Source organism: Lepeophtheirus salmonis, chromosome 5 (assembly GCF_016086655.4).
Source record: "Lepeophtheirus salmonis chromosome 5, UVic_Lsal_1.4, whole genome shotgun sequence".
Lineage (NCBI taxonomy): Eukaryota > Metazoa > Arthropoda > Copepoda > Siphonostomatoida > Caligidae > Lepeophtheirus > Lepeophtheirus salmonis.
This window is the reverse complement of record NC_052135.2, coordinates 18,313,886-18,326,687: the sequence shown is the minus strand read 5'-3', so window position 1 is coordinate 18,326,687 and position 12,802 is coordinate 18,313,886. Positions and strand designations below refer to the sequence as shown.

Here is a 12,802-nt window from a genome sequence, read left to right as displayed (position 1 = left end):
GAAAAGCTCCCACTGAAATTGCCAAGGTTCTGAACTGCAACCGCACCACCGTTTACAGTATATTGCCAAGGGACTCCTGAGGCGACCACAAGATCAAGGCCTCGAAGGTCGGACGAAATAGTTGCTGCCGTGAAAAAGTCTGTCGATGACAAAAGAGGCAAGGTCACCCTCAGCAGCCTCTCCAGGGAGTTCAACGAAAGCAAAAGGACCATGGACCGGCTAGTTAAGAAAGATCTTGTCCTTACGGTCTACAAGAGAACCCCTCGTCAAGCCCTCAAGCCGTAAAATTTAAAGGAGGGTTCAGTTTTTGACGCGCACACCTGTATATATATATATTTGGGGGAGGAATCCCAAAAATATAATTTCCAATATTAAATTTTTTGGAAGAAAATTTCAAAAATTCACATTTCTTCATAAAAAATAAAAAAGTCTTCGAAAAAATTTGAAAAATCCACATATGCTAAAAAAAAATTGAAAAAAAATTAAATTATTTGGAGAAAAAACTCAAAAATTCATAGCTATTTACAGATGATTTAATTTTATGGCAAAAAAATTGAAAAGTTAAAATTGGTTGGGAAAAAAAAATTGAAAAATTAAATTACATTTCAAATTTTCTAGTAAAAAGCAAAAATTCCTTTATATATTTGGGAGGAGGCTACAGACCCTCCAGCCTACCCCCTGCGGACGCCCCTGCCTAAGAAGTAGACATCTATGTTATTCATATAATAATTAACCAGAAGTAAATCATATGAGTGTTCTATTCAGGCGTACTGAATTATGATGAATTCGCTGAAGGCCCTGATTTGACGACTCGTACCCATTCAATGATATATTATGATCTCATTTTTCCCTTACTTCTTCGTATTGTCCTTGATATACATACATACCTACGTAGTCTATGATTCTATGACTTGGTTTGTATTTTGGGAGTTGAAGGCAATAAAAATGACTTCAATTGAACATTGTGGGTAACATATTGTGAAATTACATATTGTGTGGTAACATTGTGTGGGGTATGAATATGATGATGATTTCCTGATATTTCCTCAAAGGTAATATATATATAACTTAGCATTACTTCAATAACACAACATTTTAGAGTATTTTGTTGTCAGCTATCGATATATATGTTTCTTTCCCATTAATCAGTAATTTAAACGAGCTCTTGTTAAGCTGTGAACAATTGTTGGATAATCATTTAATAGTTGGAAATAATTGACTTAGAACTACCAACTGATTTTGGGCCTTTTCCTCCTGTTTGTTTTAGGATTAAAGGTTGCGTTATTTTAAAGGTAACGAAGTGAATACACATGGGATACACCATTAATAGTGATTAAAATCGTGTGTATTTTGGGCATGTTAAAAAAATAATCGGAAATCAACATGGTAACTTTGACAATTTAAAGAATATTTTTCATGAAAGCATGACATTTTATTGGATCAACTACAAGCAACTGTGACGAGGAGGGGGAGAAGGAAATAAACAAGCACAAGAATTACTCTCATGTCGATCCTCAATTATTTTCTTACTTACAATTATAACTCTGCAACACATCCTCAAACTTACTTTCTGTCTTTTATATGGACACAGGAATGTTGAATCAGGTTTTAAATATAATTGAATGCAGTAAAAAAGGAAGTTAACTTCTCAGAAGTTGAATTAATAACAGCTGAGGAAAAGACAATTAATTAATTCTTCAGATTACCAATTTAAAAAAAAAATGGACGAGCTCAAAAATATACCGGATTTTCATCCCAAACTATTAACATATTGTGTAATCCATTTCAATACTCGTACATAATATTGTTTTGACTCCGCCCAGCGTTATCTCGCAAACACAAAAATACCCTATGTATTTCGTTATCAGCTGTCAATTGCCCCTTCTCCCTTGATACATCATGGCTATTTCATAATTTATTATTTTTCATAACTACAAGAAGTAATAATTTATTCTATACATATTCTCCGTTTCCAAGAGAACAGGAATACAATTTCTTGTTGATCCCTTGTTGTTTATATAAAATAAATATTTTGCCATTTTATTATTTCTTTGAAGAAATTTTGGCTATTTCTTTATAGAAATAATATAAGATTACTCTTTTAATCAAATATTACTAAGTTAAATTATAGTACAGTATCAATACTATGTAGATTTTTAATAATATCTAATTTATTTTAAAAATTGGGAAGAAATAAATTGACCGTGATAGTCTACGAGTATACACGATATAAATAGTGGTTGGTACAACTGACTTATTTGACTAACTACCAAATGATTTTCAGCCTTTTTTCGGTTTCTTTTTGGAGGAAAGGATGTGTGATACAATAAAGATAACGACGTGTCGGTTGTTTCTTTACTTTTTTCTCCATATTTTTTAATTAATTAATCTTAATAAATAGCTCTGCGTTCTGCCTTACAACAAAAATGAAATTTCTAATAGCAATTATCAAATGTAAATAAACATGATGTGTCAATTTTAATATTATATTATGAATTAGAAAAAGTATTTGATAAATCAGCTGTACATCATGAATTATAAGATCTCTAACAAATAGGGATTTGAATCTTAAATATCATTCATAGTTACAAATGATTGGAAAAGGATATTTATAAAAACGTACATATATATTATATGTAATTAAATAATGTTGGTAGGAATTACATCTGGAAGATGATGGAGTATTTAAATCCATCAAGTTAAATAATGAGATATGATTGATCAATGTAATGACTACCTTAATTACAAGTAACAAACAATAAAGAATATACACTGAATCCATCAAGATGCGATAAAAGATCATGTTGTTCTTCTACCTCTAACTACAGCCCTCTTCCTTCATCATGAGATCTCGAGCAGTCCTAAGGTCCTTCAAAAGGGAATGAAAGGCATGAGGAGTGAGGGAAACGGGTAGGGAGGGCTCATGAGGGTCTAGTCCAATTATGGCAACTTCTCCACTTTTAATTAGCTCAACATCAAATACATAGCGATTGAATAAAAGGGAATCATTATCTGTGGTTTGTAATAATTGCCGGATCTCAGATCCTTTTTGGCTATAAATTTCAAGAATGATGGAGGAATGTTCCTTTGGAAGACCTAGCTGTTGAAGCTCTGTCATGAGAATGGAGCCGTTGACTTGAAACTATATAGAGGACAATCGGGTTGAGTCAAAATCATATAATAATATACAAAGTAATTTATACCTTCGATGCTGAAAATAGTATGTAGGTTAAAGCAGCAGAGATGGCTTTGACATTATCTTCTTCCATTTCTTCATCCTTGTTAATAATGGATTGTAATTTAGACCAGGCTTCTTCTCTTGAAATGTTTTTATCATTGATTTGCAGTTCAATGAGGCCGTGAGCCATGGAAGAAATTTTTTGCGCAGAAAACTTACTCATTGCATTGATTTCTCCAAGAAGCCAATCCGGGCAGTCCTTCCCACCACGAAAACGGAACTTCATCTATAAATAAGGGTGTTTATAAGTAGAGGATTTACTAACAACTCATTTTTAACATTTGATCCAAAGTATACAAATATATTGAGGATCTTAAACATATTGAATGGAAACTTTTGAATCATAATCTAGATAGAGCTCTTTCTCGCCCTTGATGTGGAATACTCCAGTTAGTATACAAAAGAAATACGGAAGTAAATAGGAGGGTCGATGAGGATGGAAAATAATAAGTTGTTTTCGACTTCCCCCTCCCATGGTTCTATTTTTTCATTCAGAAAGAAAAGAAGAAAAAGGATTATAGAGTTAATTTGACCTTCAATTTTGACTCCCCAACATATTTTGTGTAGACAAAATAGACTTAAGATTCATCCAATCTCAAGAACAAAGTCGATAAGGCAAAAAAAAAAAAATAATAATAATAACTAAAACAATTCAATTTAAAAATATATGAAATGAATCATGATAAAAAAAGGATTTGAAGTTATTTTTCGAAATGCTTTGTTCAAGGCTCGTTTGACACATTCAATGTATTCGAGATTCATGTAATAATATCCTTTACTTTAGTACCAATTTACCAATAGGTAAGAGATGATATTATACACATAATATTTTATAGTTCATCATTTGATTTTGATACATATTCTCATCCACTCGAAAAATTAAAAAAAAACAAATAAATTCACTATGGACACATAAAAATGAAAGAATATTCATTCATATAAGTTATAACTAATTCGATAAGACTTCATTTGGACATATGATTGCATTAAATTTTGGACCACACAGTATCTATGTTAGGGGGCATACATTTATGACATCCAGTTAACGGGGGGTACCGAATAAATATTTTTTTAGGTTGGGGCGAGGGAAGGGTTGTTGCCATTGGATAGTTTGGAGTCCACTACGTTGAGAACGGATCACTGTTTCACTGATCAACAAAACCTTTTCAATATGAAGTATATCAGTGGTTTTCAAGATAACCAAATTATTTTATTTACAAAAAGAATAACTTAAGTCAGTATGAATTTGATCAAAATTGATGGAAGTGTACTATCGAACTCATCCCCATTTAGAAAAGCAATAATGCAACAGGAGGAGTGGAACCGAGAGAAAGGGTCTCCCAAGGAGTGCCAGAACTTTGAACTAAGCTGGTGGTTTATTAACTATGAAAATACTACAGCCAATTTAAGTAGAGGTAATATCAAACATTAAAAGGTGGCTGGGGGCTAAAAATTTAGGACATCCAATCGGGGGGAGGGTATTAAGTTCTGAACAAACCCAGACAGGTGGGAGGGGGTGTCTAAAATTTTATATTTTTTTGGACGACATAAATGACCTCGGATGTTATTTATATATGTATCAATATGGACATAGGACGTGCAAAATACAAATACCTACTCGGAACATTTTGAAACAACAATATTAAAAACCTTTTTTCACTTTTTTTATAATATACATATATAAATACCCGCCTCAAATAAAAAAAATTTATTCGTTTAAATAACTAATATACATACATATTATATTAAATATATTATTCAAACTTCTTCATAAATCTTACTTTGAATTTTAAAAATCTCGAGAATAGCGAAAAGGAGCCGCAAAACGGAGATCTTCCAAAATTTTAGGTACAGTCACAACTCCTTCCCTACTAAAATTCTTGTGGAGGCGTGTTTGACATACGCACATACGTAAAGGGGAAAATAAAGAATGGATAGCTAAAATTAGTGATGATGCCTGTCCTTTTTTGTAAAAAGCTTTATATAAAAATCAATAATGTACTCTGACATATTATTGAGATTATATGAATCTATCTATCAATAATTAATAGTAGATTCTGGCTATGGAAAAAGAGCAATTAATAATTATCAGCATAGTATAATGTAAATAAAAAGACAGCTAGGTAGTAATAGTAGTAGAAATGTCGTGTTGGAGTTTAAGGGACTAGCTGCATCCAAAAAAATCTTTATTATGAATACGTACAAGTTGTCAAAGAAGTTTGTACAAAAAGTCACGTGACTTGTATGATGTAAATAAAGTTATAGCTGCTCTGTAATTTGTAGCCCATTATGTACAGTATGTATACTAACCAGCTATTTTCCTTTTCCTTTATTTTAGCTGCATAGCTAGTGGAAACCCGACTCCGTCACTATCAGCCGTCACACGACTAAAAACTGTCTCTAATCGGTTCCAAACTCTTCCATTATCAATTTTCACTGCTTGAAAGTTGACACAGATCATGATGTTAATGGAAGAGATTCCCAAGAAAGAGGAAGATGAGGTTGTTGGGGAGTCCTTGGTGATGAAGCCCATGAGGTTGGAGCTGTTGAAGCTAATAAAAGATGCACAACAGAAGCACGGGCTTCGTCACAATGACTATCAGCGCTATCGGAGCTACTGTGGACGACGGATAGCTCGACTCCGCAAGGCACTGAATTTTGTGCAAATAGAGAAGAAGAAATTCGTGAAGAAGGATGTGGATGGAGAGAGCCTCAAAGTCTCTGAAAAGTTTCTGTTAATTCCTCTGATGGATGCGGAGCGTGCCTGGTCTTATGGTCTTCAACTCAAGTTTGAAATGCAGTCTGAGCCTCGGAAGAAGTATCATATGATTGGACGACTCCGAAAGGCCGTTGAGCATGCCAATTTCCTCAAAGAGCTCGGAAAAGAGTCGTGCGATGCCCGTAGCAAGTTGGAGATTGAGGCCTACTCTGCACTTCTCTCAGGGACTCTTTACTTTGAAACAAGTGAATGGGAAAAGGCAGTGGAGGCCTACACCTCCGCTCGCACCCTCTATCATAACTTGTCTCTCACTCTAGATGAGGAAGAGTCTCGTATCTACAAAAAGAAGGTGGAAGAGATTGTGCCCAATCTAAGATTCTGTGCCTATAACATTGGAGATGACTCTGCTAGAAAGGATATTCTCTCCATGCCTCGTGCCGGAAGAGAGTTGGATGAACTCATCCATCAAACACTCCAATCATCCAAGCTCATTGACATTGAATGGAAAGGAAGAAAAATGACAATCAAACATGAAAAAGTTCGTGTCTTCTTTTCCAGAGAACAGCAATTTAAAGAGGAACTCTCAAATATATCTAGTAATGAAGAAAAGATTTCTGCTTATGAATCCCTTATGATTGATTGCAAGGATGCTATCCAAGTTCTTAAGGAGGATTTAAGTCAGGATCCACAGTTCCGTAATCGACAAACAACGAATACTGGGCCCGTGTCTCCGTCCCACTTCCTCTATACTTATCTCAATTATATTAAGTATGTTCAGTTACTCATTTTAAGAGATAGATATCTTCAATTCTTTTTTCTCCAATTTTCAGACATACGAAAGTAATTGAGAGAAATATCATTATGATTAACTCAATGAAGGACGTTATTGATGGAAAAGTTTCTCAAGCGAAGGGAAAAAGCCTATTAAGCCACAGGATCTTATTCGTATGTACGAGAACATCCTTTCTAATCTTAGTGAACTCCCTCAACTTGCGGGTCTAGAAGAGGATTCAGAGTTGAAAACAAAAATAGAGTCTGAGACCTTGTTTTACAAAGGATCCCGTTGCTTTTACATCGCCCTGAGCTTCTTAGGAGCAAAGAAGTGGCCTGAAGCCATGGCTTTGTTTCAACGCTCTGTTACTTATGCAAGCAAAGCTAAACAACTCAACAGTTCTACGGGTAAAGATACAATTAGTGTTGTTGTTTTTTTGCAAATTTTATAAAGAGATTCGTTTCTAATTCGCAGATGAAATACGCAAATCAGCTACTGACCTAATTTTGTCGGTCGAAAGGAAACAGTTTGTTGCTCATGCTAACTCAATACTTGATAAGGAAAAACTGACTGAGAGTCTTGATAGTCAAAGTCTAGACAAAACTCTGCCTCTTATTGAGCGTTTAGATCATTACTATGATGATCCTAGCCTCACATCAGGTGCGCATTTAAAATAATTAATTGTTGATGATGATGATTTAATGCCTCTGTTGTTTTCTCTTCGTCAGGTCATCCAAATTTGATAAATTTCCCTCCCGAGTATCAGTCCATTCCATGCAAGCCCCTCTTTTTTGATCTTGCTTTGGATCATGTTACCTTTCCATCATTTGATTCCAAGTTTGGTCAGACGGGTGATGGAAGCGGTCAAAAGGCGGGATGGTTTGGAGGTTGGCTTGGAGGCTGGGGTGGATCCAAGAAATAATATGTTGATCATGCATCTAAATAGTTGATGGCGTTAATTAAGTTTTATACTCTAGTTTTAAAACTTTTGATATTCCTTATTAATAATTATTATTGTTGTATTTATATTTATCCCAAAATACAAAATCAAGTTTACTACATAGAGAACATGTACATTTATTCCATATAAATGGTTATAAATACAAAAGAAAGTTTTAACATAAATAACATTCAGTAATTTTCTTTAAAAAAAAAAAGAAATAATATAAATAGCTGCACAGTATACATAACAACAAATAGACTTGCTTAAGGATTTGCAATTAGAATAAACAACATAATTATCTGATAAAGCTATCGGCTTCCGCCCAGAGTTCTTGTATTTTATTAAATTGCTGCATAAGAGGAAAATTAGAAATTTTTAAAAAAATATTTTGAAATATTATAATCAGACTCACTTGATCAAGCCAATCATCATTGGCTAAAAGCTCATTTAATAACAGAGTGGTATCCTTATTGGGGTTACTCCTGCTATTAACTTCCACCAATTTAGAGCAGACTTGAAACATTTTCTGCTTGTTATGCGATAGTCTATGATAGAGAGAGGCTAAACGACTGCAGGAGTTGCATATAGAGAAGTTCTATAATGAAAAAATATAGGAATCATGAATAATTTGGAGGAATATATTTTAATTACCCTATGCAGTCGAGCCTCTTCTTTTGGTAGAACAGGGTTTAATGAATTTTGATTATAGGGCTGGCCAAACATTTGGATCATTGTCTTCGCAGGCTCAACTTCACAAGAACCACAACGAACATCTCCAACTGCAGATGATCCGAGGTCATTAAAGCATGGCCATGTCATTATACCAGTAAGAAACCTTGAAGTAACCCTCACACCCGATGTTATTTTGTCCTTTCTCGAAGACGTGACCGAGTCGATTTTCTGGATATTTGAAACAAAATAATCATCTGAAATATTAGAAAAAGATTAGAAAACGTTACTTAAACCTTAGAATTAAGCATTACCATTTTCAGTGTATACTTCATTTAGAAAATTTGCGTCCAAGGATTGGGAAAGCAGAGCTTGCATAAATACTTCAAAATTATCCTGAAATTTACTAGTTTCTCCAATTGACCGTTTATGAAGCTCTCTAAAAAAACAACAATATCGAATGAGGAATACTACGCGTAGTAAGGAATAACTTACGGGTCCGATGGGCCCCTTGGTCTATAAATGACTTTCACAACATCTAATTTACCATCATGGATACATTCAACTACAATAGTGTTGTACATATCCTCAAGTTCCAGCTCTATAAAGGATCCTGTAGATCTATACATCCAATTATCATAATCATCTTTTCTTTCAGGAGAATATCTTTCAATTGATTTCTTAGGGCTGACTCGAAATATTGGAGGGATTTTTTGATCGAAGTCACCCTTCAGCATCAAAAAGTCACCTTCCCTGAACATACTACTCTCTATGAAATCGTTTCCCCTTTGTTTTTTTATTTTGTAAGAATATGATGAGGAGTTCCCTCCTTCATGCTCGAAAGACATTCTTTTCCCTCTTTTTCCATTTTTATCACTATAAGGAGTCCAAGAAACATCCTCATCCGATTCACTAACTCCTAATTCCATGCCTTCCTCATTCTCATCCAATAAAATTTTTTCCTGGATGAGTCTTTTTGAAAAGGAAATATCTTTGGCTCTTCTTGCTTTAGTCCCTCTTGTGGGATGATGTTGAGTCTCTAATAGGGAAAGGAACTTGCATAGAAGTGAATGCCTCTATAATATCAATCAATTAATTACCTCTATCTAAAGATTTTCCTCTTTTCTTCTTCTTTTTTGTTGATGGCGGCTTTGGTACTAAATTGTTATTAATATTATTACTACTGTTATTGTTATTTGATGTGGGAATGATTTGACTAGTATCGACAATTATTGGCAACTCCTCATTGGGGTTCAATAATTCATCTTTCCTCATATATAAGTATGCACTTGATATATTTTTACTCTTCGGAGTATACGGAGGTACATATGCTTTCTTTCCGGGTAGTTGAGCAACAGATTCATGGTCAGGAGTTGTGATTTGTTCAGAATTTGATTGATGTTCACCTAGATAGCCAAACGAGAAAAATGAAATAGAATGAAATTGTTTTTAGGAATAGCTATCAAGAAGAAGAAGATCAAAACCTTTTAAAAATTTAAGAAATGCAATTTGAAAGGGTGAGTCAGGTATCTTTCCTGACAAACCAATGCTGGAGGGCTGAAGTATCACATTACATGAGGGAGGTAAGTCCACTAGAAATCCCATTTCATCATCCGGTGGTTTACTAATCACTCTTTGACAATAATTCTTGTACTCTTGAGTTTTTGTGCAGAGTACACTGGAGGGATCTGACATACTTGTATGCCCATCATCCCCACCACAACTTGGAATAGCTGTGATATTTGGCCATTGCTGTGAATATGCGTTGGGCACTGCATTTTCTGAAGGAGTTAAAGTTATGCCAGAGTCCGACGCAGAACTGTTATCCCAAGGATGCATCACAATTTGAGGAACATATCCACTGTTATCAATATCGAAAGTAAGAATGGCTTTAGTAGGACTATTAACCGTCTTTAGGGTATCCAATACTCCACTCATTGGGGTAGAGTTTCCTTTGGGGAATAATCTAGAGCTACAGGTATCAGATGAGCCCAAATTTTTACTCTCACTGCCTTTATAGGTATTTTCTCTTTTAGATACATTCTCTATTCTTTTGAGTTTAGAATGATTATAATTGCTCGGATAGTCGAGTAGTTTTGAAGAGCCCTCCAACATATAAATATTGCCACTTGAATTACTATCCAAAGCTGACATGGCTGGTCCTCTCTGATGCCCATAGATATGAGCTTCTTGTTGAGCATATGTTTTCTGAAATGGACGAGGCAGTACAGTATTAGGAGTAGACTGTGCATAATGACAAAGAACTGGATTAGGTTTGAGGTTGGAGGTAGTAATGTGACTACTGACTTGCTTGTGTTTGCCATTTGGATGCGCCAGGGTTGAAGTGATGGAAGAAAGACTTTGTGATGAATAACGTGATGCGGATGAACGCGTTAGAGACGAGAGTTCCTTCTGATGATCAGGATGCGGGTATTCTCCTCTTTTTCCATAATGTTGAGGAAAAGATGGACTTTGATAGTAGATTTGAGATGGTGAAGCCGTGGAGACTAGGGGTATTTGAGAACTATTGTAACCCTGTATCTCAAAGCCAGAGTAGCCTTGGAATAGAGAACTACCCGTGCCTTCTAAATAGGGGTGTGAGCCATGCAAAAGAGGTAGTGAATGACTTGACTTGAGCTCAAGAAGATCTTTGGATCCTTCTGGATTCAGCTTGCTATCTAATAAAGGTCTACTCATCTCGTGATTGGCGAGTAAGAGTTGTGCCGCAGAGGTTGCAGAGACGGTGGCCGGATGGTAAGAGGCATCCTTGACAGGATAAAAAATGGAATTCTTTTTTCTCTCTGGGGCGATGACTGTGTCCTTGAGACTCAGAGTGGAGGAGAGGGGCATATCCTGGAGAGACTTGGCCTCTGTATTCATAACATCCCTGAGTTAAAAATAAATATGGATATCAATGACTATTTAGTATTTATGGGGTTGCGGCTCAAGTTATTATTATTTACTGTATTTCGTGTTTGAACCTGATTTGCTGATTTGCGAAAAGAAAAGTTCGTGAACTATCAGTAGCAGCAACATTAGTATTAGTATGAAATGAAGAAGTGGATGAGAAGGATGCGCGAGAGGAAGACCTAGAGGGGTCCTCCATTGGCGCAGTAGTAGGTTGAATTGAGTTGTAGAAGTTCCAGGGATCCATCATATTAGCAGCTGAGGCTATAAACTCCGTCAAGGAGAAACTCCACCTCCATTGATGATGAATTAATTCCAAGAAGAATTCTCATAATAGTCCTGGCTCTGAGCTCCGTCTCAGACACCAACACCATTCCGCTCCCGAGTTAGTTATCAAGAAAATATAAAGGAAGAGTAATCATTTCATTCTCTACACAAGCCCTTGCGCTTCTATCAAATTTCTTAATTCGCACGCTTTCATTAGGGGACAAAAAAAGAAGAAAAAAATCCTCTCACATAGTTAGTAGTTGCTTATTATTACAATCGTATTTATGCTGCCTATGAGGCTATAAAGGATGCAGTCTCTACCCACAGCATTATATTCTCCTATTAATGATAAATTTGATGATATACTTTTTATTATTATGACTATTTTCCATGTCTGATGGATCGATCGAGTCCTTAACGCGCACTCCTTCTCATCTTCGCTCCAAAAACTGTAAAAAGAGATAAAAGGGCTCAACAAGCTTCTTCCTTAAAAATATTGCACATACTAAATAGGAAGAGTACGGAAAATAAACTCATCCTTTCCTCTTTATAGCTAAGCTAAAAATAATTAAATATTTTCCCGTATTACTTATGTCAATGTGATATGTCCCTGTTAAGTCTAAGATCAATCATGAAATATAAGTGTGGCGCATCAATATAAAACTAATCTTGAACAAAAATCAAGAAAAAATGAAGTAAATCTTCATCTTTTCTTGATTTTTTATTTAATTTACAGTACAATATTTTATATTGATAGCCATTTTATTCCAATTTGTGGGATGTGTGAAAATAACAAAGAATGTTGCCTTGTTTATAAACTTTATTTGATTTAAGCAAGGGTGTCCGCAGGATTATATTTTGGAAGGGGTCTGATTTTTGTAGAAAAAAAAATTTTTTTTTTTTTGTAAATTAAAATTTTTTGAAAAAAAACTTCAAAATTAAATGTAAAAATTCATAATTAAATTTAGAATTTTAAATTTTTAGGAAAAAAATGTAAAAGTTCACAACTATTCATCAAAAATTTTAAAAAAATCTATTTTTTTTCCAAAATTCACAAATATTAACAAAAAATAAAAATTTTGAAAAAAAAAATCAAACATTAAATTTTTCAGAAAAAAACTTCAAAAATCAACAGCTATTCAGAAAAAATATTTTTTTATGACAAAAAAATTCATAATTAAATTTAGAATTTTAAATTTTTTTTGAAAAATTTCCAAAATCAAGACCTATTCACGAAAAATTAAGTTTTTGGGGAAAAAAAATCAAATATAGAAATTTCCTAGTAAA

General features: G+C 34.4%; 3 protein-coding genes across 10 annotated transcripts; 1 reads left to right on the top strand and 2 right to left on the bottom strand.

Moving 5' to 3' along the window:
• Positions 1-2,472: 2,472 nt before the first annotated feature.
• Positions 2,473-5,170, bottom strand: LOC121118718 (COMM domain-containing protein 4). Its single transcript, XM_040713311.2, has 3 exons — positions 5,020-5,170; positions 3,204-3,464; positions 2,473-3,142 (listed from the first exon to the last, which is right to left on the bottom strand). Exons 2-3 carry the CDS (start codon positions 3,462-3,464, stop codon positions 2,819-2,821), a joined length of 585 nt encoding a protein of 194 aa, XP_040569245.1. The 5' UTR covers positions 5,020-5,170; the 3' UTR covers positions 2,473-2,818.
• Positions 5,171-5,566: 396 nt separating this feature from the next.
• Positions 5,567-7,792, top strand: Srp68 (signal recognition particle 68). Its single transcript, XM_040713310.2, is given in 5 exon segments — positions 5,567-6,725; positions 6,788-6,879; positions 6,882-7,136; positions 7,204-7,389; positions 7,458-7,792. Coding segments are annotated over 5 exon segments (1,755 nt in total). The 5' UTR covers positions 5,567-5,697; the 3' UTR covers positions 7,652-7,792.
• LOC121118716 (uncharacterized) lies at positions 7,791-12,081 on the bottom strand. Of its 8 annotated transcripts, none has more exons than XM_040713308.2 (9): positions 11,305-12,022; positions 10,649-11,228; positions 9,826-10,585; positions 9,442-9,747; positions 8,837-9,380; positions 8,656-8,780; positions 8,324-8,598; positions 8,085-8,267; positions 7,791-8,021 (listed from the first exon to the last, which is right to left on the bottom strand). In XM_040713308.2, exons 1-9 carry the CDS (start codon positions 11,496-11,498, stop codon positions 7,968-7,970), a joined length of 3,021 nt encoding a protein of 1,006 aa, XP_040569242.1. In that variant the 5' UTR covers positions 11,499-12,022; the 3' UTR covers positions 7,791-7,967. The 8 variants fall into 8 exon arrangements, with proteins under 8 accessions (XP_040569242.1, XP_040569243.1, XP_071744444.1 ...); XM_040713309.2 differs by having other exon boundaries at positions 9,826-10,549; XM_071888343.1 differs by having other exon boundaries at positions 11,323-11,717.
• Positions 12,082-12,802: the final 721 nt, after the last annotated feature.